The 27178-nt window shown below is 45.7% G+C and overlaps 2 protein-coding genes across 2 annotated transcripts in view; both read left to right on the plus strand.

Moving 5' to 3' along the window:
• Window positions 1-26014, plus strand: part of eprs1 (glutamyl-prolyl-tRNA synthetase 1) — a 30213-nt gene extending 4199 nt beyond the window's left edge. Inside the window, exons 8-34 of the mRNA XM_062522362.1 lie at window positions 1045-1237; window positions 1641-1812; window positions 2377-2610; window positions 2924-3008; window positions 3662-3721; window positions 8088-8198; window positions 8582-8718; window positions 9101-9308; window positions 10792-10904; window positions 11531-11648; window positions 12033-12446; window positions 12745-12987; window positions 13409-13630; window positions 14091-14333; window positions 14758-15035; window positions 15468-15519; window positions 16073-16282; window positions 18369-18441; window positions 20361-20440; window positions 20926-21027; window positions 21395-21550; window positions 22070-22267; window positions 22550-22723; window positions 23326-23486; window positions 23770-23848; window positions 24327-24391; window positions 25632-26014. Coding sequence (XP_062378346.1) covers window positions 1045-1237; window positions 1641-1812; window positions 2377-2610; window positions 2924-3008; window positions 3662-3721; window positions 8088-8198; window positions 8582-8718; window positions 9101-9308; window positions 10792-10904; window positions 11531-11648; window positions 12033-12446; window positions 12745-12987; window positions 13409-13630; window positions 14091-14333; window positions 14758-15035; window positions 15468-15519; window positions 16073-16282; window positions 18369-18441; window positions 20361-20440; window positions 20926-21027; window positions 21395-21550; window positions 22070-22267; window positions 22550-22723; window positions 23326-23486; window positions 23770-23848; window positions 24327-24391; window positions 25632-25782 — 4332 coding nt within the window. The 3' untranslated portion in view covers window positions 25783-26014. The remainder of the gene's footprint in view (window positions 1-1044; window positions 1238-1640; window positions 1813-2376; window positions 2611-2923; window positions 3009-3661; window positions 3722-8087; window positions 8199-8581; window positions 8719-9100; window positions 9309-10791; window positions 10905-11530; window positions 11649-12032; window positions 12447-12744; window positions 12988-13408; window positions 13631-14090; window positions 14334-14757; window positions 15036-15467; window positions 15520-16072; window positions 16283-18368; window positions 18442-20360; window positions 20441-20925; window positions 21028-21394; window positions 21551-22069; window positions 22268-22549; window positions 22724-23325; window positions 23487-23769; window positions 23849-24326; window positions 24392-25631) is intronic.
• A 946-nt stretch (window positions 26015-26960) lies between these two features.
• si:dkey-229e3.2 (uncharacterized) overlaps window positions 26961-27178 on the plus strand; it is a 7292-nt gene continuing 7074 nt past the window's right edge. The window contains exon 1 of the mRNA XM_062522838.1: window positions 26961-27028. The gene's annotated coding sequence lies outside the window, so the exon portion shown is untranslated. The remainder of the gene's footprint in view (window positions 27029-27178) is intronic.

The raw sequence follows: 27178 nt of genomic DNA on the forward strand, positions 1-27178 counted from the left end.
TTGCTTTTCTTTACAGATACAAAATAAGACAAACATCAAATCAAATCAAATCAAATCAAATCAAATAAAAAACAAAACAAAAAACACAACAACCCTCCACAGTCAGTAATGAGGATTAAATACAAAAACAGACACATACATTATCCAAATTCAGCAAAACATTTCAATACAATACAATACAATTGGTAGACACCCCAATAGCAAACAAAATACCACATGTAACCAGGTCTAGGCCAGTCTAGTCAGGAATATATGAAAAACTAGTACTCTCAAAATATTGAAAAAATGGGCCCCAAACTTTCCAAAACTTTTGAGGAGAACTCCTTGTAGAAAGTCTAATTTTTTCCAGTTGAAGGAAATAAAGAACATCCGCCAACCAGCGTGCATGACAAGGGGGGGTTCTTAACTTCCACTTAGTCAAAATGAGTCTTCTTGCTAATAAGGTGACAAAGGCAATAACATCTCTTTTAGATTGTGATAGGGAAGGTACAAAGGAGGAGACACCAAACAATGCAATGAGAGCATTCGGCTCAATCGTCACTTCAAGTATGTCTGAAATAGTTTTAAAAATGTCCGTCCAGTAATTACACAGAGAGGGGCAGAGCCATAACATATGGATTAGATTGGCTGGGGTTTGCTTACATCGATCACACTCAGGAGATACATCTTTATAGATCTTAGCTAGCCTCTCTTTAGTGTAATATGTGCGATGCAGTATTTTGCACTGAATAAGGCCATGGCGTGCACATATTGAAGATTTATGCACACGACTAAGAATTTCCTCCCACACATCATCAGATAACTCTTCCCCCAAATCCTCTTGCGGAAATGAGCTCTTGTTAACGTGTTAGCCATTGTACTAGGCTAACTATAGTGTGGTGTGATATAGAAGTGAATGCTCAAGCTGCCACAGATTTTGCTACTGATAAACACAGCACTTGAGAAGCTACATGCTTTTTAGTGTGATGCCCTTTGTAGAATGATCAGTTGAACACTGCTGCCTTCATTTTGTGGTTTATCTAAAACACCTCCCCTCTGCCTCAGGTGATCCTGGAGGATGTGGCCATGTTGCAGATCAAGCCGGACCAGTTCACCTACACCAGCGACCACTTCCCCACCATCGAGAAGCTGGCCGTGCAGCTGCTGAAGGACGGCAAGGCCTACATCGACGACACGCCGCCCGAGCAGATGAAACTGGAGCGCGAGCAGAGGGCCGAGTCCAAGAACCGCAGCAACTGTACGTTGGGACCGGTGGAACCTGTCCAAGTGTGCTGGAACACACACACACACACACACACATAGATCAATTTGATTTGTATTGTACATTTCAAATACGAAGGCAACACCGCTTGCTTTACAGCATCAAAAAGCAACACAGCACACACGAAAGTGTTTGTACACAAAAAGATATGCATGGTCGTAAATGCATATTAGATTTAAGGTGTCAGATGCAGAAGGCTTCAACTTCTCAGGTGCTGTGTTATAAAAAGGGTAGAAGATTTGAAAATAGTTCATTAAATACAAGCGCTTCAAAGAAATGTTTTTATTCATGCCAGATAAATATTTGTGGCTAAAACCTGATGTGCTAACTGTAGTGGTGTGTGTGTGTGTGTGTGTGTGTGTGTGTGTTTTCCCCGCAGCCTTGGAGCAGAACATGAAGATGTGGGGGGAGATGAAGGCGGGTACGGACTTCGGCCAGACCTGCTGCATGCGTGCCAAAATGGACATGAGCTCCAACAACGGCTGTCTCCGTGACCCCACGCTCTACCGCTGCAAGAACCAGCCGCACCCGCGCACCGGCAGCACCTACAGGTATGTCCTCCGCCACGCCGCACGCCATCAGCTACCTTCAGCTGACTCGCTGCATTCAACTTCAACTGCCTTCTGTGGGTACCTATGATTTAGTTACTTCCCTGAATTAGCTACAGTAATTTTCTGTATATTGGACGCATTGTGTATAAGCCACACGGCCGTGTTTTATGCAAGTTAAAAGAAACAAAACCATATCAATACCATATTAACTGCCTCCATGTATTAACCTCAAATCTGAAGAATTTTTTTGCAAAATCAATGTATAAGTCGCGGCTAATAGTTGCCAAAAATACACACCAGTATACATATCCCCACCTCCCATTCTGTGTTTTGCAGGATATACAAAAAGATAAAAGTATCCGCACACCAGTATATAGCTCCCAGTGAAGTTTGTTATCAAGCAACGTTTCGAGCCACTGGCTCTTCCTCAGGCTTATAGGAAGAGCCAGTGGTGTGCGGATACTTTTATCTTGTTGTATAGCTTACGGCTCTTGAAGATCCTGCACCCAGTCAAAATTAACCAAGGATGTGTGTGTGGGTATTCAACTTTTTATGACTTTGCAGGATATACCCCACGTATGACTTCGCCTGCCCCATCGTGGACAGCATCGAGGGAGTGACTCACGCGCTGCGTACCACGGAGTATCACGACCGGGACGAGCAGTACTATTGGCTGATCGAGGCCCTGAAGCTCAGGAAGCCCCACATCTGGGAGTACGCTCGCCTCAACCTCAACAACACCGTCCTGTCCAAGAGGAAGCTCACCTGGTTCGTCAACGAGGGCTACGTAGACGGCTGGTGAGTCAGGGATTTCATTTTGTTTGTTTATTCATCATTCATCATATTCTGTAAACCGAGAAAGCTTGCTGCTTCTCTGAAGGAGGTTGAAGCGATGTTGTTGTTGTTATTATTATTATTATTATTATTATTATTATTGATCACCTGGTATTTTGTACTAGTACGACTGGCTAGTTGATAGTATCATAATTTATTTTCAAAACATTAGCAAATTTTGTTTCTTGGAAATTTTGCTTCCTGTGTTGGGGGAAACATACAATATTATATGATCTTTAGGAAGTGACGTGGTTAATGGTTTGTGTCTCTTTTGCAGGGACGACCCTCGATTCCCCACCGTTAGAGGAGTTCTGCGTAGGGGCATGACTGTGGAGGGCCTCAAACAGTTCATCGCTGCTCAGGTGCGTGTGCGTGTGCGTGTGCGTGTGTGCGTGTGTGTGTGTGCGCGTGTGACAAAGAATCTGAGTTAAAGCATTCACTGCTCATAAAGTCTCCTTTTCCTCACACAAAGTAGGGCTGCACGATTTGGGGAAAATATCTAATTGCAACAGATATTGCCATGTGCAATATGATTTTTGAATATCGATTATTTAATTTGTGCTCCCCCCCTGATTGGTGAGCACTGCCAGTGCAGAGGAGGCACAGCACCCACCAGAAGTAGGAGGGTATAAAAGTCATAAATGTGATCAAATTAACACATGTGCACGTCTGCACGATTAATTGTACTGTAGGTTTTGCGATTAATTAAGTAATTGCGTTGACTTCATATTGAGATTGCGATAATTGTGCAGCCCTAACTCAAAGGTTGTTTTGCATTTTTATACAATAATTTCTTGTGTATAAGCCGCAGGACAGTGTTTTATGCAAGTTAAAAGAAACAAAACCATAATACCATGTCACCGTGTATTAACCTCATAGCAGAAGAAATTTTGCCAAATCAATGTATAAGTTGCGCCTAATAGTTAGGAAATTACGGTAGATAAAGGAAGCTCATGTAAAATGCTGCTAATGACCTTTGCCCTCTGTGTATCTTTTCCATTGTGTCGTCCTGCAGGGGGGCTCCAGGTCTGTGGTCAACATGGAGTGGGACAAGATCTGGGCCTTCAACAAAAAGGTAGTGCTGGCTTTCCTCACTTTTAGTCTCATGCTGACTCGTCTGTGGGTATTAAAAAGAACAGGAAGTCCGCACACCAGATAATGCTCCTCGGTGTGCGGACTTCCTGTTCTTTTTAACTTTTGCTCATCTGTCCAGCACCCAGTGTTTTTATCTTTTTGGATGTGCGTGCGGTACTCTTTTCGTCTGTGGGTATTGCAAGTACCCAGAAAAGTTAATTAAGAGTACTTGTAAGTCATATATCTCCCAAAACAAGTCCCTTGGATTTGTTTTTTTACGAGAAGAATGTAGACCATAGGACTCCTTTTATTAGGAGGTTCACTCAGAGTTAATTTACTCAGGTTTGTCACTAGTCCACATATTTTAATCCCCCCCCCCCCCCAGGACACGGAGCCCATGTCCACATTCTCCTGTGACCGAACCCCCTCCACACACACACACGCACGCACACGCACGCACACACGCACACACACGCACGCACACACACGCACACACACGCACACACACCTAATCCCACTGATTCCAATTGGCTGGGTTTGCGTGATCGTAGCATCTCTGCTTGGTCACAAGGCTCTCAGGGTAGAAGGTGGAGGGCAGTGGAAAGCTCTCTGTTTCACCAGACTTAAAAGTGATCTGTCCAATGCTGTACAGTCATGCATCAGTGCATCATGGATGTAAACATGAAGGCTGATGTCTGCAGATATTTTGTCTATCAGCTGTGTGGGCCTCAGTTAAGTGCTCCTGCTGCTCTGAGTGGATACAGGATTCCCACAGTTTGCCAATCCTGGAAAAGTCATTGAATTTCAAACCCCATTTGGCATGAAATTCATTCAATTATATGAAAATTTTTATAAAGTCATGAAATTTCATTTTGCCCTCCAAAGGTCTCTTGACATTAACATTTTATTCTGCTATTCTGGTGTACATTTCCATGGATAGTTTCTTTGAGTAAATTTCTGCATTGTGTTCAGTTAACGCTTGAAATTACATTACATAATCTACTGGAAAATAAATAAAAAATACAAAGCTTGTATTGTTAAATTTTCATTCAGTGATCAGACTAAATAGTATGCACTTTTGTCTACTTGAAGGTCCTGGTAACGATTGAAAATTTGTCAGTGTAAATGGGTGGGCCTTGTGTGTAACCTTGATGTCTTTTGGGGGTTATATGGTTTATAGATCAAATGTGTTTTTTAGGTAATACGACATATTTACAGACTCCTTAGCACGAGCTAGTGTAGTGTCTTCTGGTTAGTCTTTACAACTCATCACAGGGGCTGCGTCTGGCTTTGGAGTTTCGCATGATTGCCTGAATGAGCTCCTCGGTGCTTGTCAGCTCTGCTTATGTCATTTCCTCTTGCATGTCATTTCCTGCTCTCACATTCCAGAACCGTTACCTGTTCAGAACCTCCCTCCTTCCCTCCTTAACTAACTCTTGAGTGTTTGTGTGTCTGTTGAGTTTGTCTGTTTGTTATTGTTTGTTGTGTGCGTGTTTGTCTGTGTGCATTTCCTGCATCTGTTTGTCCCTCATTATTTTTCCTGTCACGGTTTTGTTCTTGACCCACCACATGTGTCGTGTCTGCGGTTTCTTTCCCACCATTGTTTTCTAGCCACACACCACCATTTCCCTGTTTGACCATCTTGGCCACTGCTCTTGGCTCTTTCATGTGCGGCAGCATGTTGCTGATGTCCTGAGCCTCACCTGTAGAGCTTCCCCTTAGCCTCCACTCTTTTTTTGAAGTATATTTTATACATTATGATAATAATAATAATAATAATAATAATAATAATAATGATATATATATATATATGATATATATGAATGATATATATTTTTTTGGGGGGGGCTTTTTGCCTTTTTTTGACAGTAGAGAGAGACAGGAAGCAAGCGGGAGAGAGATGGGGTGGGATTGGGAAATGACCGCAGGTCGGACTCAAACCTGGGACCTCATTGGCACTCGGACCAGTACATGGCACGAGCGCTGTAGCCTGTTGCGCCCCAGCGCCCCCAGCCTCCACTCTTAATCAGCATCACCTTATCAAGGCTTAGTCTTCTTCTCTCCTCGTTAGATTGAGTTTGATTGGTATAGGTCAGGCGTCAACCCAAATGATTTAGATACTGTATATGACAAGGGTAATGCTATTGTGTTGTCTCATGATTGGTGAATGTCTTCTTTTTTGCTTGTTGGCTTGTTTATTACCCCCTGCTGTCTGTGCTGGGTTGCATTGTTTACTTTGTGTGTTTTTAATGCATGGGTAGCAGTCAACACACTGCACATGGAAAGTTCTGGTACGTTTGAAACCGAAAGAAGCGCTCCCAGGTCCAACTTCAGTACTTCTCTGGCCGCTGGAGAGATCTTGGGCTGTTGCTGCTTTTCTGTGGCGTCAGGGATATTTAAGTCATACCTGTTTATGCTGGTGTGGTTGACGGCTTCAACTGATGGCTGTCTTAGGTGTATTCCATTCTCTCTGTGTGTGTGCGTATATGTGTGTGTGTGTGTGTGTGTGTGTGTGTGTATGTGTTTGACCTCTTGAGTCCTGTCCTTGCGTGTGTGACATTAAAACGGCATCTCACTCTTCTGTTTCCAAGCTGCCAGTTTACTGTAAAAAGGTACTCCTTCCTTCTTTCCGTCCGTCCGTCCTTCCTTCCTCTCTTCCTTTGACCACTTCTCGTTTGCCCACCTTCGCATGTTCTCATCGCTCCGTTTTTCCTTCAGCCATCCCTGTCCATCACTTTAACTTTTAAAGAAAAGAAAAGTCAATGGCAAAAACTGGCAGTCCTGAACAAGCTATTGGTCAACATCTATGAGATTGAGTTCCAATATACTGTATAGTGATGTCACAGGTGACGAGATGAAGGTTTGTGGCTGGTGTCCATTGCAGTGCCCAGCTAACTTTGATAGTAATGCTCAATCACACAATTTCCAAGATGGCTGTGTCCATTAACATTAAACAAGAGCCATAGATATGCACTGTTCATTTGCAGTTCAATTTGTGTTTCACCAAACACGTGTCATAGAAACAATAGTCCAATGTCTATCTGTCACTATTTTGCTGCGGCGTTTGTGTGTGTAACATATACTGTTTAATGCTTTGTTAGAAACTGGTATTGCTATGTCTGGGAGCAATCGCTAACAACAAACAATTGCTAACAACCAGTAGCATTTTCGTTCTCATGCCTTGTTAACAACTGGAACACAATTAGCCTTTATTTTTACATGGATGTGACACCATTCCGAATTACTAGAGTAATTTTCTGTGTATTAGCCACACTGTGCATAAGCCGGAGGACAGTGTTTTATGCAAGTTAAAAGGAACAAAAGCCGCGGCTAATAGTTGTGAAATGACGGCCGAAAGACGACTGGAATGTGGCATAACTGCTGATCTCTAGAGAACACTGCACTGAGCAGCTATAGCTTCTAAAGAGACGTGTTGTTTGGAGAACAACGATTACTCCTGAAGTTACCTGGATAAGCCAGTAATCTTGCGTCATAGGACAGCCTTCTGCTGTAAGACGAACACATTTTGTCTCTCTTTTAAACGTGGTGCAGTATTCCAGCATTGATCTCCACTCTTACCCATCCCCACTGCAGTAGCCTCTGTGTGTTGTGTTGTCATGCATCTGTGTGTCACCACCCACCCACCCACCCCACCCATATGGACTGGCAGCTTCATGTAAACAGCATTACTTTTGAATGATTATTGTCCCTATCCTACAGATTTTAGATCTGTCATTTATTTATATTTCCGATCATAAATCGCCTGCAAGCTATAATTCTGGAGTGCACATCATTCGTCTGTGTGATGGATATGGTTTGTGTTTAAGGGCTGCAAAGTGCATGTGAAGCTGTTGCTACTGTATGTACAGTAGGAGCCCTGCAGCACGGTGCCTGTGGGTGCGGCCTGCTGCCCCTGCGGCGTGCAGTGTTTGTGCTGATGCTGCTGCTTTCTTAATGCTGCTGCTGCTGCTGCTGCTGCTGCTTGATGTCTGTGTGATGCTGCTACTTGATGCTTAATGTCTGCGTCTACACTATCACTGTCTTTGACTCCATCCCACGGTTCCTAGCAGCCCATCTGCAGTGCTCAGAGATGTGCTATTATTATTATTATTATTATTATTATTATTATTATTATTATTGTTATTATTGTTATTGTTATTATTGTTGTTATCACCAGCTTGTGTGTGGTTTTGTGTTCCTCTGTGTCTTTTGAGTTGCAGAGGCATAGATGTCCATCCAGTAAGGTTGCAGAAAATGGCCTATGTATTATGCAGGCAAAACACCGACTGGTGAACTCGTGTTTATATACATTTTTCTCCTCTCTCTTTGCCTCCCACCCCCCACCCCCCACCCCCCGGTGTCTGTAGGTGATCGACCCAGTGGCTCCCAGGTTCACAGCGCTGTCGGAGTCCCAGTTCGTTCCCATCACTATCGCTGGGGCAAAGGAGGAGATGAAGGAGGTTGCTAAGCACCCCAAGGTCAGCCCTTCCATTCCTAGTTACTGCAGTGTTCTAACGGAGCCCACAGAATCTGTGTTAAGTCAAAATTGTTATTGTTACAGCAATAAAAAGTGTCCACCAGGTATAGAAGTATAAAGCACTTATTGTAACTGATACATCTCTCAAAAGATGTGACCTGTACTGTACCTGTACAGAATCTGTACAGAATCAGTAGCTTTTAGACTTACTTAAGGGGACTAGAGATGTAAATTAGCCTTGTGGCTAAAATCTGGCTCAATTATATATTGTGCATTGTCCCTGTCAAATAAGCATAAATAAATAAAAAAGTAATTTGCACATTATAGGGCTACATATACATAATATATCAAAATAAGTAGTTTCACTTTGTGTGTATCCTGTAGAACACTGAGGTGGGCATGAAGCAGGTGTGGTACGGTCCGACCATCTACGTGGAGGGACCCGACGCAGAGACCTTCACCGAGGGAGAGATGGTCACCTTCATCAACTGGGGCAACATTATCATCACCAAGATCAACAGGTCCATTGGCATTGCCTTCACTTCCTCATTCGGCCATGTAGACGGGACTCTTAGGGTGCCTCTCATTTGGGATTTTATACGTCCTCCCTCACTCCTCGGGCCTTGATCCTCGCTGATCTACATAAAGAATGATGGGGCGAAAACAATGTGATAGTCTATCGAGTGTTAGTTATAGATCAGTGGGAACGCCCCTCGAGGATCGAGCATCGAGGATGGAGGAGGCATGTTGAGAAGCACCTTTAGACATTGTATCTGTAAGGAGGAAATAAACTGAACGATAAACAATAGCTGTACTGTAGCTGGACCTGATTGTGGCATGTACATTGGGAAAAACAACGAACAACGACTGACGCGTCTCTTTGAATCTCTCTGGTCGCCATAGAGATGGCAGCGGTGCGGTGTCATCGCTGGAGGGCCGCCTGAACCTGGAGAACACCGACTACAAGAAGACCACCAAGATCACCTGGCTGGCGTCCACCCCCAAAGCCCCCATGGTGCCCACCATCTGCGTCAACTACCAGCACCTCATCAGCAAGCCCGTACTGGGCAAGGAGGACGACTTCAAGGACTACATCAACAAGAACAGCAAGGTGGGGAGCGGCCTGGTGTTGGGCACTGCATGGCTCTGCGCTGTGTGAGCTTCAGCTAGAGCTATATCACTCACTTCATTTCGGCTTAAAGAGTTTAGAATGAACTATTTCTGTGCTAGAGAGTGAGCAGTAAATATGACGTTGTTGTATAACACATCCAACACACATACACATATTTATTCAATTATTTATTTACTTATTATTAGTGGTGGGCCGTTATCGGCGTTAACGTGCTGCGTTATCGTGCAACTCTTATCGGGCGATAAAAAAAATATCGGCGTTAATCTATTCTCAAAGTTGGGCTGGGAGCTGGGTCTATACCACGCAAGCTATGATCACTTTCACCTTGATATTTTAGCGCGAACGCCAAATGTTTAAGAGTGCGCCTGAAAAAAGTCTAGGTCGCACTGGTGCACCTGACGCTGCTCAGCTGCTCAGCTGAGCTGCTTTCTTTCAAAAGTTGTCATTGTAGACTATGCGTGCAACTTTACCAAACAGTAGCCTATAGAAGTAACCCCCCTCTCCTTGGCCCGCTTTCTTGCTCTCCCTCTCCCTCACTCTCCCGTGCGCGCTCAATGGACACTCGCGACCCGCCCCTCGACAGGCACATTTAATCCAAATAAAACATTCACAATCGTGAAAGCAATGATGCATATAGAAGACGTTAGCTAAATTAATATAAATTCCGGTTAGCATCATTGCTGCAGAAAGTTGATTAAAACTCTTACATTTAAGTCACTCTTGCATGAGTTGGATGATAATCTCAATACCAATGTTTTCCAACTCCAAAATTCGAAAGGAGAAAAAGTATTAGCCCACATTGAAACGTACAGTAAACACACGAGGGGAAACTGAACAGTCCAACCAGTAAACTATGATAAACTAGCCAATGCTACTTTGTTTACATTTTGAGGTTTCAAGCAGACAGCTGAATTAAAGAGGCAGAGTTGTAATATGAATAGTAGGCTACAATCTGCATAAAGTGTGCTGTCATGAATATCAGAAATTTCAGTATGTAGAATAGGCTTACCGTACATAAATAATTTTGTAAAGAAAATATTCTTTTATTGTGTTTCAAGCTTTTTCTAGGCTTTTTGTTGTTAAAAAATCATTATATGAAAGGACAGCAATAAAAAGGTGACCTTTTAGCGTTACAGGCGATGCAATGAAAAATGTGGGTGCACCTAAATTTTGCGCTGGTGCACCTAAAATTAATCTAGATTAATCTAGATTAATTTCAAGATTACAGTGAGATTAATCTAGATTAAAGAAATTAATATATTCTATAGTGTTTAAAGGAGATCTATAGTGTCTAAAGTCTATAGACACTATAGTGTCTATAGTGTTTAAAGGAGATGGCAACTTTTGTATTTGCCATCTCCATCAGATTTGGATAAGAGGATTCATGCCATTCTCCCCAAGTTCCTTTAAGCTCATTCACAGAGCCCCATTGTGAGTTGTAAACCTCCTGTTGTCTTCTTAGACTGAGGAGAAGATGCTGGGGGACCCCTGCCTGAAAGAACTGAAGAAAGGTGACATCATCCAGCTCCAGAGGCGTGGCTTCTACATCTGCGATCAGCCCTACGAGCCAATCAGGTTCCTCTTTTTCTGTGACTAACGCCATAAACTTCAGCCAAACCACAGATTGTCTCTTGCCTCCTGTTGTACGTGGTAGAAGTAGTGCACATAGTCAGTGAGGCAATTAAAGTGTTGCAACTGTACACACACACACGCGCGCGCGCGCGCGCGCACATGCGCGCACGCATCACTACACGTTGAGCTTTCAACACTGTTCACAGGCCAGTAGGTATGGCTGGTGCACTGAATAGCTACTCTGCTGACTTTAGTTGTTGTTGTTGACCGTTGTTTCCCACTTGCTCATTCAGAAGAACAGCCGTGTGGCTTGAAATGCCACCGACAAGTGTTGATCTATCTATTTGTCAACGTCCAGCAGCAGGGTAGTAAAAAAGTAGAGAACGCACTCAGGGACTGAGATGTATATACAAAAACTCTGTTCAAAAAAGCCGCAAAAGTATTACAGGCTCTGGCAAACAAGGACAAAATGTTTCGGGCCTAGGCCATCATCAGTGTCTCAATTTTCTCAATCTTCATCCAGTCAGCAGCATCCATCCTAGTGGACATTGAGATCTGTATGGCTAGCATAGTCAGTAGATGTGTTGCACAGACATGATTGATTGACCCGCCCCCCCCCCCCCCTCCAGCCCCCACAGCTGTAAGGAGAGCCCGTGTGTGCTGCTCTACATCCCTGATGGCCACACCAAGGAGATGCCCACCGCTGGCTCCAAGGACAAGAGCAAGAGCCAGGCAGCCCCCAAGGCAGTGAGTACATCGCAATTCCTGTTGGATTATATTTAACATTCAATTTCAAAATGTAAAAAATGTGCATTATGAATATGGATGATTGTTCCAAAATCACTGAGTAATCACGTTTAATAATAATTGTGATGTATTGAACAAAATAATTGTGATCACAATTTTTGCCATAATCGAGCAGCCCTAATAGCAAGTCTACTCTGCGGGGAATTATTTATGTTTATAGAGGGAAATGTTTTGTGCAGAGCTTTGAGAAGTGTCTGTATAATTTGAAAAACAGGACTTTTAAGACCATATTTGTCATTATGTAATATCTGGTGTGCAGAAAGTCTGTCGTGGAGATTTGTAAACATTATTGCGTGTGTCATATTTGTGTTTTATGTATACCAGGCTAAAGGTGCGCCAAGCTCCCCGGCGAAGGCGAAGGGAAAAGCTGCCCCTGCTGCCGCCCCTGCTGCTGCTGCTGCCCCCAGCGCTGGCGGGGACGCCGTGGCCGTCTTCAACCGCGTGGTCGCTCAGGGCGAGACCGTGCGGCTGCTCAAGACCGACAAGGCGCCCAAGGAGCAGGTGGACGCCGCGGTCAAGCAGCTGCTGGCGCTGAAGGCCGAGTTCAAACAGCTGACCGGAAAGGACTACAAGCCCGGCATGGCTGCTCCTGCACCCACGTCCACGTCCGCTCCCGCCGCCAGCCCCAGTCCCGCCCCGGCCGCCGCCGCCGCCTCGGACTCCGCCCCCTGTCCGTTTACACGGGTCGCCCAGCAGGGGGAGGTAGTGAGGAAGCTGAAGTCTGAGAAGGCTCCCAAGGTGGGTAGATGTCTGTGCAGGGACCAGAGGAACGATGCTCAAAGACGACTTCTGTGTTGTCATGTAGCTAAACTATGCAGCATTTCAGAGAAACAAGGAGCTGAACATTTCACAAGACCTTGTGTTTAGATTTCGATAAGGTGAATAAAGATCAGAAGAAATCATAGCACAATCTCACTTGTATTCCAGTCTCTTTAAACGCTCTCTTTCTTTCTACCCCCTCCATCTCTATCTCTCTATCTGTTTCTCTCTGTGTCTGTCTCTCTCTCTCTATCCCCCCATCTCTCCCTCCTCTCAGGACCAGGTGGACGCTGCCGTTAAGGAGCTCCTGGCGCGGAAGGCCGAGTTCAAGCAGATCACGGGTCAGGATTACAAACCTGGCATGGCTCCTCCCACTGCGGCCCCAGCCCCCGCCCCCACCCCCGCACCCAGCTCCGCCCCCACAGCAGCCCCCGCCTCCGAGTCCTTCGCCGTCTTATACGGGCGCGTGTCGGAGCAGGGCGAGGTGGTCCGGAAGCTGAAGGGCGAGAAGGCTCCCAAGGTAAACAACCAAACAAAACAAAAACAAAATAAAAACACTGTGGTCACACAACATGGCTTTGATCCTACTGCTTTATATCTTTATTCTTTATTCTGATCAATGTTCAATGGGAAAGTATGCAATAGATAAGCATGGCCCTGGAATGGTAATAATGCAAGCCTTCTTAGATGATAGTCTAATCATAGTTGATCTGCATTCAGATGAATGGCTTGATTGTGTCATTGCTTGTGTTAACGTTTGAATTGGAAGAGTGGGACCCACTCTGTTAACATCTCCCTCTCACACACTCTTTCTCTCTCTCTTTCTTTTTCTCTCACCTTTCTTTCTTTCTTTCTTTCTTCCTTTTCTCTCCTTCCTTTCTTTCTTTCTTTCTTTCTTTCTCTCTCTCTCTCCCTCCTTCCCTCTCTGCTGCCCCCTGTAGGATCAGGTGGACGCGGCGGTGAAGCAGCTGTTGTCCCTGAAGACGGTGTTCAAGCAGCTCACGGGTCAGGAGTACAAGCCTGGCATGACCCCTCCCGCCAGCCCTGCCCCCGCACAGTCCGCCTCTGCTGCCACGACGACCGGCGATGCCAACGGCATCTACGAGCGGGTGGCACAGCAGGGAGAGCTCGTCAGGAAGCTCAAGTCTGAGAAGGCACCAAAGGTCAGAGGGCACACACACACACACACACACACACACACACACATCGTCACACACACACACGGTGTCTTCACCTACCTCTGTATGTTGCCTTCTCATACTGCCTTTGCATGCATCACACACCTCCGTAGTCCTCACCGCATAGTTCAGAGCCTGTTATCTGGTTCTGCATTAGTGTGAACTAAATGTGTCCATGAAGGGACTGCAGACAGATGAACATTGTAGTTGGTTGGTTGTATTTCCTTTTTGTAGGATGTAAATGATCTTATCTTATATAGAATGTGCTATAAAATTGTACCAAATATGTACCAATATATTCCTACATTTCCTTGGGGATGAATAATGTATGTAGTTAACTAGCCATCCACCCTTCCTACCTACCTACCTGCTTGCCTACTGATGACCGTACTATAAAATATTGTTTATACTGTAATTAGCTTAATTTCTGATGCAATTCCTGCAGGATCAAGTAGATGGCGCTGTGAAGCAGCTGCTGGCTCTGAAGGCCGAGTTCAAACAGAAGACGGGGCAGGACTATAAGCCCGGCATGGCCCCTGCGCCGGCCACTGCTGCCCCTGCCGCCCAGACGTCCGCCCCTGCCCCCAGCCCCGGCCAGCCCAGCTCCCCCCAGGCCCAGGCCCTGTTCTCCCAGGTCTCCCAGCAGGGGGAGCTAGTGAGGAAACTCAAGTCTGAGAAGGCACCCAAGGTAAGTGGTCGTGCTCTTGCTCTCTTTCTTTCTCTTTCTCTCTCTCTCTTCTCTGTCTTTCTCTCTTTCTTTCTTTCTTTCTCTTTTCTCTCTCTCTCTCTCCCTCTCCCTACCTCCCCCTGCTTTCCCCTCCCTCCCTCTCTCGTAGAAACATTCCACTATATGTCCCATTGATGGGGAAGTTTACTGAGACATGTTTTGTGATTAATTTGTAGCAATTTATGGATAAAGTTACTTTTTGTTAGCACTATTAACACCTGTGTTACCACTACAGTAAATTAACTGGTACCAAAAAATTGACATGTGATATAGCAATCAATCAATCAACCAACCACGTATACGTGATAAAGCTGTGTGTGTGTGATGATGAAGCTGCATGTTTGTGATAAAGCCGTGTGCGTGTGTGTGTGTGTGCCGTCCTCAGGACCAGGTGGACGCTGCGGTGAAGGTGCTGCTGGAGCTGAAGGGCCAGTACAAGGCGCTGACCGGCGGGGAGTACAAGCCCGTCACGACCCCCGGGGCGCCCGGAGGAACAGCCGGAGAGGACAAGAGCCGCAAGGAGCGCGAGAACAAGTCGGAGAAGCAGGGAGGAGAGGCAGGAGGGAAGAAGAAAGGAGGCGACAAGACCCCAGGGAACAAGGAGGGAGGAGCAGGGGGGGCAGGAGGCGCAGGAGGAGGAGAGGGACCCAAGAAACAAACCAGGTGTGTGTGTGTGTGTGTGTGTGTGTGTGTGTGTGTGTGTGTGTGTGTGTACCACTGTGTGTGTGTCATTATTAACTTGGGGGGACACTGTGACAGAAGCGTCCCATGTTAGACACACTGACAGGTCCCTCTACACTCGTGTGCGTGCGTGCGTGTACCACTGTGCCTCTATGAGTTGAGTACTAACACTGTGAAGTCATTATTAACTCTGTAACAGGGGACGCTTCTGTCACAGTGTCCCCTGAGCTGACACACTTACAGGTCCCTCTACACTCTACTGTGTGTGTGTGTCTGGAGGGAATTCCTTTGAGGACTCCATGATTATGGTATTAATCTAGATATGAGAACATCAGTGTTGGCTGACTGATTGCACAGCAGCTAGGCGTGTGTGAGACCCTGAGAGTGATGACTCATGGTGTGGCTTGATTGCAGGTTGGGACTGGAGGCCAAGAAAGAGGAGAACTTGGCTGATTGGTATTCGCAGGTATGTGGAGTAATCGCTTGTTAGAGCAGACTCCTGTATTTGGAGAATGACTCAGTCTAGCACCAGTTCATAATATTGTGTAAATGTGGCAACTTGAACCTACATTGGTAATATTTTTTGCTGTGAAATTAATTCTGTAATGTTACTACCTAGTTTTTTTTTCCACTATACGTATGATCTGAAGTTTTCACCATCATGTTTGTGAAGGACCACTTGCCACTTTGTTTTTGTGAACCCTAAGGCGTTTACATTTATGCCCTTATGGCATGTTGAAGTCACTGAGTGATTTTTTTAGGTGTACTGGTATGCTGGACATACTGTCTTTTACTCTACCTGTACTTTTATTTATTGTGCTATTGGGCTGTTGTGACAACAAGTACATTTCCCACTTATTGGATTTAATAAAGTCTTACCTTAAAGTTAAACAAAGACGTTAATCTCAATCTTTACCTCAGGCTAGACTCTTGAGCCTCAGGCCAGAACCTCTCCTTCGCTTTCTCACTTTATGTCCCATCCCTTCCTCCTCCTCCTCCTCCTCCTCGTCCTCCTCCAGGTGATCACGAAGGCGGAGATGATCGAGTACTACGACGTGAGCGGCTGCTACGTGCTGCGGCCCTGGTCCTTCTCCATCTGGGAGTCCATCAAGGACTTCTTCGACAGCGAGATCAAGAAGCTGGGCGTGGAGAACTGCTACTTCCCCATGTTTGTGTCACAGGCAGCCCTCGAGAAGGAGAAGTCCCACATCGAAGACTTCGCCCCAGAGGTGAGGGGGAGCGAAGGATAAACAGAATACCGTAATGAACAGAGAGGCAAACAAAATAAGGGATAGAGACATGGACACAGAATGAAAGAGAGACAGATAGATAAACGGACAGATAGATAGATATGTAGATAAACCGCTCACAAAAAGTAAGGAAACTTGACTTTGGCCCATTATATCTCCCCTTTAGTAATACCAACCAGTAAAGTGTTTCATATAATTTTTATCGTTGATTTGTCACCTTTACAATGAGGTATAGCTTGTAAGCATAGGGCAATCATGGGATGAGCAACACAAGCAAACATGTAAGTAGTGCCAACGAAAAATGGCCTGTTATGCTATTGGAATTCACCTTTGTTACTTCAAGCATTGACGATTGCACTCTCCCACAGAAATGAGGAAAACAAAACATGTTAGGCATACATTTGTTCCTTTTATACTCCGTGTCAGGGTCCTCAGTAGCGTGTAGAGGATCCATATGCAGCCACAACAGCTTGGCACCTTCTTCTCATGCAGGTCACCAACCTGGCTACATTCTGCTGTGGGGTGACATCTCCCTAACTCGAAAGACAGACCTTGTTATCATTGAAGGCAATCATCATGCAGTTAGATACCGGGATGAGATTCTGGAGCCAGTGGCAGTTCCATATCTCCAGAATATGGGACCAATTGCCATCCTCCAGGATGACAACGCTCGCCCCCATAGAGCTGGGATCATCAGAGAGTATCTCCAGAATTTGGGAGTGGAGAGGATCTAATGGCCTGCCGTGAACACTTGTGGGATCAGCTTGGGCATGCTGTACGTGCCAGAGTCACCAACAAAACCAGGTTGGCTGACTTACAACAGATCCTTATCGAGGAATGGAATGCCATCCCACAGCAGAATGTAGCCAGGTTGGTGACCAGCATGATAAGAAGGTGCCAAGCTGTTGTGGCTGCATATGGATCCTCTAAACGCTCCTGAGGACCCTGACACTGAGTATAAAATGAACAAATGTATGCCTAACATGTTTTGTTTACCTCATTTCTGTGGGAGAGTGCAATCGTCAATGCTTGAAGTAACAAAGGTTTATTCCAACAGCATAACAGGCCATTTTGGCACATTTTTCGCTGGCACTACTTACACGTTTGCTTGTGTTGCTCATTCCATGATTGCCCTATGCTTACAAGCTGTACCTCATTGTAAAGGTGACAAATCAACGATAAAAATGATATGAAACACTTTACTGGTTGGTATTACTAAAAGGGAGATATAATGGGCCAAAGTCAAGTTTCCTTACTTTTTGTGAGCAGTTTAGATAGATAGAGAGCCACCTAATGAAGATGGAGAGATGAGAGAGAGAATATAGGAGAGAGAGATTGAGGGACAGAATGAAGAAGAGAGAGAATAAGGGAGAGGAAGAATGAGAATGCGCAAATGGCCAGAGTGTGAGTTAGAGAAATAAACAAGAGTGGAATGTTAATAGAAGTGTCTCATTTCCTAAGATTTCTTCTCAATCCCCTGGCTAATGTCACAATAAGTACTCCGGTCTTTCTTACTCTGGTTTCAGCTGAGGGGAACTTCACGGCAGATAGGGACTTCTGTGTTTCTACTATTTGTATTCCTGGAAAAGAGCCACCTATTTCAGTGTGCTAACCACCCCCAGCCTTTACCTCAGAGATCTTTTTGGTTTTTAACGCACCCGGACTAGAAGATTTGTCATCAAAGCACAACAATATCTTACCCTCTTACCCCTCTATCTTCTATTCCTGGAAAAAAGAGACAGAAAGTATTGACTGTATTTGATAAATCAAACGGATTTTATTTCTGTTTCTCCTCACTGTCACTGCTCTCAGCACTGCTGGAGATGAATGTGCGTGAGGGAGAGGAGTGTGGATAAGATCTCTAGAGTGGTTCAGGGCCAAAACTCTGAAGAGACACCAATAATTTGGCTGCTTTGTGGTGACTGGAGTAGAACCAAAATAGATTTTTCGAGGGTGTGGTGTGGCGGGGAGGGAAGGGAGGGAAGGGAGGCAGATCAGCGAGCGGTGCGGAGCGGTGCACTTTCTGATTCATCAAAGGCCTGACTGGGTGTTGTGTCTGCTGCAGGTTGCCTGGGTAACCAGGTCAGGCAAGACGGAGCTGGCAGAGCCCATCGCTGTGAGACCCACCAGTGAAACAGGTCAGAACACCCATTCCCATGGCAACACACACACACACACACACACACACACACACACGCACTCTACAGTCTTCTCCCAGTGAACTGTAATCATGTAAACAGTCTGGAAATTAGGGAGGGGGATTGAAAGTGTTTTTGAAGTGAAAGTGTAGTATAGTCTTGTATCTTGCCCATGTCCACCATAATTCTCCTGTAATCCTGTATTATACCGTAATTACCTAACTATTAGCCGTGGCTTATACACTGATTATGTAACATTTCTTCAGATATGAGGTTAATACACGGGGAAATTAATATGGTTTTATTTCTTTTAACTTGCACAAAATACTGTCCTGTGGCTTATACACAATGAGGCTAACACACAGGAAATTACTGTAGTAATATCCTGCCCATGTCAACCCTAATGCTCCTGCCATATCCTATAGAGCTCCCCAGTCCCGCCCCTCCTCCGAGAGAGGTGCTTGTCCGGAAGTAAAATTCTCATTCATTTCTCCCATTGACTTCTGGAAAAATTCGGATATAAAGAGTTTTAGACCATGCCTTAGGCTAACCAGCTACGATGTGACTCATAAGCATATAACTTATAATTTCGAGTGAAAAAATGAACAGAAAATGTAAAAAAAGCGAAAGGTACAAGACTGTGTACATATCTTAAATTCCGAGATAGAGAACTCAAATCCCAGGATGCTTTGCAAACGTACACACATTTCCAACATTTGCAGCCTAAAGATAGTTTAACATGGTTCCATATTAATCTGAGAAAAGAAGATGATTACTTCCTACCGTTTCCATTGAGTAAATTCAACCTTCAAGATGAGAAAAACGTTATTTTTCGGAAGACCACACATCGGTCCTGATCAGCCCTGCAGCCATTTTAAGTTTTGAAGTTCCAGCGAGACGAAGCTGGACGATAGGCGCGGGAAAAGCTGAGTACAGTTTGTTTGGCATTGCCATGGCAACGGCGATCTCTACCAATCAAAGGCTCTGCTTTCACCAGTTTTACACGTTAGGGTGTCGGGTAGTGTAGTACTCTCTCGTTAAATCGTGAATAAAGCATTGTTTTCTCAAAACAAGGTTGATGCCCCCATTAACTTTTGACATCTATATGAGCAGGTATAATCGCTTAGTCACATCGTAGCTGGTTTTAAGTCTACCATGGACGGTTACGATGTTATGGCTTATTCTCCAATTGTCAATGGAGAAATTGTATTGGATTTTTACTTCCGGACAAGGCTGTGGGCGGGACTGGGGAGCTCTATAGTAATATCCTGTCCATATCAACCAAAATGCTCCTGTATTATAGTCATGTATCCTGCCCATATCAGCCCTAACGCTCCTGTCCTGTGTTATAGTCATATGTCCTGCCCATATCAGCCCTAATGCTCCTGTCCTGTGTTATAGTCATATGTCCTGCCCATATCAGCCCTAACGCTCCTGTCCTGTGTTATAGTCATATGTCCTGCCCATATCAGCCCTAATGCTCCTGTCCTGTGTTATAGTCATATGTCCTGCCCATATCAGCCCTAATGCTCCTGTTATAGTCATGTATCCTGCCCATATCAGCCCTAATGCTCCTGTCCTGTGTTATAGTCATATGTCCTGCCCATGTCAGCTCTAATGCTCCTGTCCTTTGTTATAGTCATATGTCCTGCCCATATCAGCCCTAATGCTCCTGTTATAGTCATGTATCCTGCCCATATCAGCCCTAATGCTCCTGTCCTGTGTTATAGTCATATGTCCTGCCCATGTCAGCCCTAATGCTCCTGTCCTGTGTTATAGTCATATGTCCTGCCCATATCAGCCCTAATGCTCCTGTTATAGTCATGTATCCTGCCCATATCAGCCCTAATGCTCCTGTCCTGTGTTCTAGTCATATGTCCTGCCCATGTCAGCCCTAACGCTCCTGTCCTGTGTTGTAGTCATGTATCCTGCATATGCCAAATGGGTGCAGTCCCACAGAGACCTGCCAATCAAACTCAACCAGTGGTGCAACGTGGTGGTGAGTGTGTCCATATGCAGCTAATGCCTCTCTCCTACTCCATGGGCCTGTGTGATGGACAGAGTCTTTGCACTCTCTCCCACTCCATGGGCCTGTGTGATGGACAGAGTCTTTGCACTCTCTCCCACTCCATGGGCCTGTGTGATGGACAGAGTCTTTGCACTCTCTCTCAACTTTCATCTGAGGAGGTCGGAGAGATGTGCTGTTAACATGGGGATTAACGCCCCCTTCTTGTGTTGTGTGGAAAAGCTATGGTGTTCTCCTTCACCGCCATATGCTGTAGTCTCTGATTATGTATTTGTCTGTCTGTATGCTGATGTGTATCCCTCTCTCTCTCTCTCTCTCTCTCTTTTGCTCTTGCGTGCTTTCTCTCTCCCCCTCTGCCTCCCCCTTTATCTCTCTCTCTCTCCCTCCCTCCCTCTCTCTCTCTCTCTCTCTCTCCCTCCCTCCCTCCCTCCCTCCCTCTCTCTCTCTCTCTCCCTTAGCGGTGGGAGTTCAAGCACCCCCAGCCCTTCCTGAGGACCAGGGAGTTCCTGTGGCAGGAGGGTCACACGGCCTTCGCCACCAAAGCAGAGGCTGCCGAGGAGGTGAGGAGAGCAGGCTCAACACACACACACACACACACACACACACACACACACTCACACACACACATACACTCTCATTTCAACACACACACACTCTCTCTGTTATTTGCTCCAGACAGGAGAACAAACAGATTGATTGTCTGTCCTTACCAGTGAGGTTGCACCAGTGTGCACCAGTGTGGTTGCATATGTTTTTTTCAGCACACACACTCACACTCACACTCTGTAATTTGGTCGAGATTGATTACCAGTGTGTACAAGGTTACCAGTGTGGTTGCATATGTTTCTTCAGTACACACACACACACACACACACACACACACACTCACTGACTGATCATCTCTCTCTGTCCCTGTTTGTTCCTCAGGTCCTGCAGATCCTGGACCTGTATGCGCGCGTGTACGAGGAGCTGATGGCCATCCCCGTGGTCAAGGGCAGGAAGACGGAGAAGGAGAAGTTTGCAGGTGGAGATTACACCACCACGGTGGAGGCCTACATCTCCGCCAGCGGCAGAGCCATCCAGGTGGGAACCGTGGACAGGAAGGGCCCATTTCATATCACTTTTAGTGTGGTTGAGATTTATTAGGACAGAAAGGGCCATTCTTCATGGTCACTCTCAGTGTGGCCCATCTTCATATCACTCTCAGGGCCTCCCTCATTCATCTTTTTATCTATCCTCCCTTCCTTCCTCGGTCCTCGTTCCCACTGATCTAGATAAAGAATGATAGGGCGGCAACAATGGGATAGTCTATCCCGTGTTCTTTATAGATCATTGGGAACGAGCCTGGAGGACTGAGTATCGAGGATCGAGGAGAGAGTTTGAGAAGGGGCCCTCAGTGTTGTTGAGATTTCGGTGCAAGTTGCATTGAAGACATAAAGAGTGACCGTTTCGCTCTACCCAGCTGTTTGCTTTACCAGTTATGTTTTCCCTCCAACTGTATTCTTCCTAGTTATTGTGTTTTTGTTTTGATGAAGGATGATTTTTTTTTAAAAACGTTTTCCTTTCATCACCCATCATCCCCCTCCTTTGGTCCAACCTCAGGGTGCCACGTCTCACCATCTGGGCCAGAACTTCTCCAAGATGTTCGAGATCATCTTCGAGGACCCCAAGAAGCCCGGCGAGAAGCAGTACGCCTTCCAGAACTCCTGGGGCATCACCACGCGCACCATCGGCGTGCTCACCATGGTGCACGGAGACAACATGGGCCTGGTGCTGCCGCCCAAGGTGGCCTGCGTACAGGTGAGACGGAGAGAACAAGCGCTCACCTGTCGGGAAGGGAAGGCTTGTCCACAAGAGGGCGCTGCTTTTTGTTGAACTGGTATTTTACTTGTACTTTTTCTTTAATGTATTTCTTCCTCTCTTTTATTTCTTTCCTCTCTCTCTCTGTCTCTCTCTCCCTCCCTCTCCCCCTCTCTCTCTCTCTCTCTCTCTCCCTATTTCTCCCTCTATCTTCTTTCTTTCCTCTCTCTCTCTGTCTCTCTCTCTCTCTCTCTCTCTCCCTCCTCCTCCCCTCTCTCTCAGGTGGTGGTCATCCCGTGCGGGATCACGGCGTCTCTGCCCGAGGCGGAGAAGGAGAAGCTGCTGGCCCAGTGTTCCAAGTACCTGACGCGTCTGCAGAAGGCTGGCGTGCGCGTGCGCTCCGACATGAGGGACAACTACTCCCCCGGCTGGAAGTTCAACCACTGGGAGCTTAAGGTACGGCCCACGGACCTCGAGACCAAATTCCGGATCATCTCTCAATGTTTCTCAACACCTACTTGTCCTGTAGTAGCTACATGATAGAACTGTTGATTGGTTACTGAAAGGGTTCTGGTGTTCCGTGTGTTGTTCTCTGAAGTCCTCGTTTGGGGTGAAGTTTAGTTACAGATGTTACTGTGTTTTGGTTGTAGGGACCATACGGGTTAAGTATTCCTTTCTTTCTGTTCTCACATCTCTGTTACTTTCAATTTCATTTCACTTTTACTTTTGCTTTCTTTTGCTGTGATAATGCTGATGAAATTCTCTGATGTAATTTTCTGAGAACGTATGGTACTGGTTGAAAGGAGGTTTTTTTCTCTCTTTCTTTTTCATGAATCTTTTTATTGCCATTTTCAACCAATGGCAATCATCATTGCAAAATAACAGGTGTCTAAACTCCTGGTTTCCAGCCTGAGCAGCCAGGCAAAATTCAAATTCCCCCGGAAGTTCAGGCAGGGGTCCACCCAGCCTAGTTAGGGGCTTTTAAATCGACTGGAAGACGTTGGGAGCTTAAAACACTATCAAGCGCTTTACCTGATGTACTTTGTCCCCTCTCCCAGGGCGTGCCCATCAGGCTGGAGGTGGGGCCGAAGGACCTGAAGCAGGGCCAGTGTGTGGCCGTCAGGAGGGACAACGGGGCCAAGCTCACGCTGCCCGAGGCCGACACAGAGAAGAGGATCACACAGCTGCTGGAGGAGATCCAGAACAACCTCTACAAGAGGTGTGCACGCACGCACGCACTCACACACACACACACACAACATGCTCATCGTTTCTTGAAGACACCTAAATAGTTTTCCGGTGAAGTGATCTTTGTTTATGGTTTATTTGGCTGACTCTCTTGTCAAAAGCTGTCTATCAATATCAATACAAATAATGAAACCAGGAAAAAATAATAACTTTAACATATACCTCTGTAAGACAATTAATTAATGAATTAATTATGTGAAAGGTGAACAGATTTTGATGTTTGTTGTGTGTGTGTGTGTGTGTGTGTGTGTCAGGGCCTCTGATGACCTGCATAAGCACATGGTAGTGGCCGACACCATGGAGCAGTTCCAGAAGGACCTGGACCAGGGCCGGGTGAGCACCCTGGGAGAGACCAAGTGGGGGGAGGGGGGAGGGGAGGAAACCACACTCAAAGGCTGATACCTTATAGTGTAGTGTTGAAATAAAGCAAAACCACACTCACTCTGATACCTTATAGTGTTGTATTAAAATAAACTGAAACCGCACTCAGACTCTGATACCTTATAGTGTTAGTGTTATGTATTAAAATAAACCCGAAACCATAATGGAGGCTTTCTCTCCACTTATCTGCGACAACTGTTGGACTCACACAAGGCTTGTTTGAGTCCAACAAGGATTACCTATAGACATTACTTAGACCTCAGCATAAGGTGCAGACATCAACCTTGATCCGACTCTCATATTGGGAAAATAATTTGCATTCCTACATTAGATCTTCAACCAGTCCCATAATCAAAGCATCAGAAACGTTTCTGCAAGACTTACTCAACGCAAAATGACCACTCACTCACACATCTGCTTTGTCTTTTAGATCGTCCAAATTCCATTCTGTGGTGGCATTGAATGCGAGGACTGGATCAAGAAGATCACTGCCAAGTAAGTACTGTATAACCTGCAGGGCAGCACTCACCTGGACTGTAGTGTAAGGAATGTCTGCACATCTATACAAATTCAACAGGTGATGGATACGTGCACCAACGTTGACAAAAGAAAAGATATCCGCACACTGTCCCAGTTTAATGACTTGGTTACAACGTTTCAACCATTCAGGTTTTTGTCACAGACACATTAGCATGCGTCTTAAAATATTTTTAGCCAAGAATCCATTTCATGGCTAAAATCCATTAGCAAGAATCCATTTCATTCTAGGGTTTAGTTCTACCTCCGGTAGCCTATACTAGCCTATAGACCATTGGGAGGGAGATCTACACAACATGCATACTACACAGCTACGGACCAGCTGGCTACCGTTACATAAATAAATATGTCCAGTTATAACACCTACTGGTGGTCAATGAGACCGTAATGGTGTTCTAATACATTTATCGTGTTCAAAGTCTAATCACAGCCGAAGCTTGCGGTGGGACTTTGCAAGCGTTGGTTGTTATTTTAGCTCTTATCACCGCTTGAAGTGCCAGTGTCAACACTTCACCATGGAGATGCAGGACGTCTGCACGCACACTTACTATTAATCATTCACCCGAAAGCCACTTGTAGTTGTAGCACCTTGGGTTAGTACAAAGGCACAAAACACACACACACTGTTGTTTGAGGGAAACATACTGCATGAACTACCTGTTTGCTAAACCACTTGATCTGGAGCTGGACTTTCAAACACGACGGGAGCACTACAGCCATGCTGTGCAGTACTGCCCCTTTATGTATTTACTGGCCCAGAAAAGTCACTTTTATACAAAACTGTAAAATGTAATTATGTTGTAATGACCTCCCTCCCTGGTCATGATTATGGTTATGGCTGTTGAATATAGCAGACACTTATTTTAGTAGCCTCCCATGCTTAGCTTCAGCCAGTTAGCATCACAGGTAAGCTGAGCTGACTCGTAATGGTAACTGGCCACCGGGCCATCGGGCCATTGCTTATATTGAACCCTGTTGTGTGTCCTAAACCTCATGCATGTTCATGCTTTCAAGATAAATAAAGTAACAAGATTATATTCGAGAGTGTGTTTATTTTGCTTTAAACTAGTTTTTCTTTTTACGCACCCAAAGAACTTTATAAAATTCGGAGTTGGAGCGCATCTGCCTTTCTGATCTAAGTGTCCTAAACCTCACCATCCCCTCCTCTCCTCTCTCCTCTCTCCTCTCTCCCCTACAGGGACCAGGACCTGGAGCCGGGAGCCCCCTCCATGGGCGCTAAGAGCCTGTGCATCCCCTTCGAGCCCCTGAAGAAGCTGCAGCCAGGCCAGATGTGCGTGAGCGGCAAGGAGGCGGCGCAGTACTACACGCTGTTCGGACGCAGCTACTAAGACCCCCCCCCACTAACCCCCCCACCCCCACGGAAGACTGGACCCACATAGCACTAACCTCATCGGTCCCTTCCTAGGATCACTCGCTGCCCTCCCCTCACCAGAGGCAAGGGGCAGGGGGGGGGGGGTGATGGGACAAAGTAGCCTGTTACCCAGTTCTGATAACTATCTGCCCTTATTCTCTTGCTCTTGCACCCCTAACATTGCGTTTTTGGTGGAGGGAGGGAGGGGGGGGGGGGGGGGGGGGGGGCGGGCAACTCCTCTACCTTTCTCTCTTTCTTTCTCTCTCTCTCTCTGTCTCTCTCTCTCTCTCTTTTGCCTTCCCTCTATTATCTCTCCCCCTCTAAATGACCTCAGGACTGTCACTTATGTCCATGCTGGACCACTGTCTTGGGGAGGGAGGTACTTTCTAATGTAGTTCTTCGCCACAGAGGAAAGTTAACCACAATGCAATATGTTTTGGTACCAGTAGGAATATGTCCTCCGTGCTTCTAAGAGTTTGTGTCTGAGACTCCGCCTGCGCTGGGGTTCACCTCTGTCTGTAATGAAATGAAATTAATAAATAAAGGGATTATGAATTTTGCACTGTTTCCTGTGTCGTCCTTTTATTTGTCAAGTACTAGTTGTCCTTTTAAATGATACATTGATTATCTGAAATACTAATTTGTGTCAGTTTCAGTTCAATAGCGCTCTTTGTTTCCACATGACCTCTGTTATCAGAGCTGGGACGAGAGGAAATGTTTCAGGACTCTGTTTATTTCTCTGGTGGCACTTAACATGTACTTGATTTTATCAGACTGCATTCCAGTTGGTATGTCCTCTGTATTTCAGAGAATTTGTTACAGTCTTCTCCAACACAGCAGGACTTCAGGCTGACTTTATTATGCAATTGTGGCTTCTGGCACGCACCAGAGGAACCACTGGCCATTGGAATGCCGAAAACATGTGCGCTACCCCAAAATACCATTATTAAAAAGGCTTGGTCGCAATAGTTTCATACAGCATTGTAATGTAATAGTTAAATCCGTGTTAGCGATTCGTGGGCCTCACCCAACGTGACAAGGTGCTGCCAGTAGGCATTGCAGGCATACCTGACAGACAGGTGGTTGAAGTCGACATTCCTGCTGTTCCGTGCGTCACCGCACACGTTCAGAGGGCGTGTACTCACACCGGGCGGAAGCGAGCTACTGTATTGGAGCGCTTTGATTCCTCGGGAGGCTATACACCTGCGTCGGGCCGGTTTAAGGTACAGTATATCAAAGTTTAACTTTTAAAAGTCAGATTATGTAAAATCCTCATGTATTGATGTTACTCTGTTGTAATCTAAAGACACGAGTGTCTGCTACATGAGTGGAGTTTTACGCTACAGAATGAGGTTTCGGTAGAGTGATTCCTT

This window comes from Sardina pilchardus, chromosome 20 (assembly GCF_963854185.1).
Source record: "Sardina pilchardus chromosome 20, fSarPil1.1, whole genome shotgun sequence".
NCBI classification, from domain to species: domain Eukaryota; kingdom Metazoa; phylum Chordata; class Actinopteri; order Clupeiformes; family Clupeidae; genus Sardina; species Sardina pilchardus.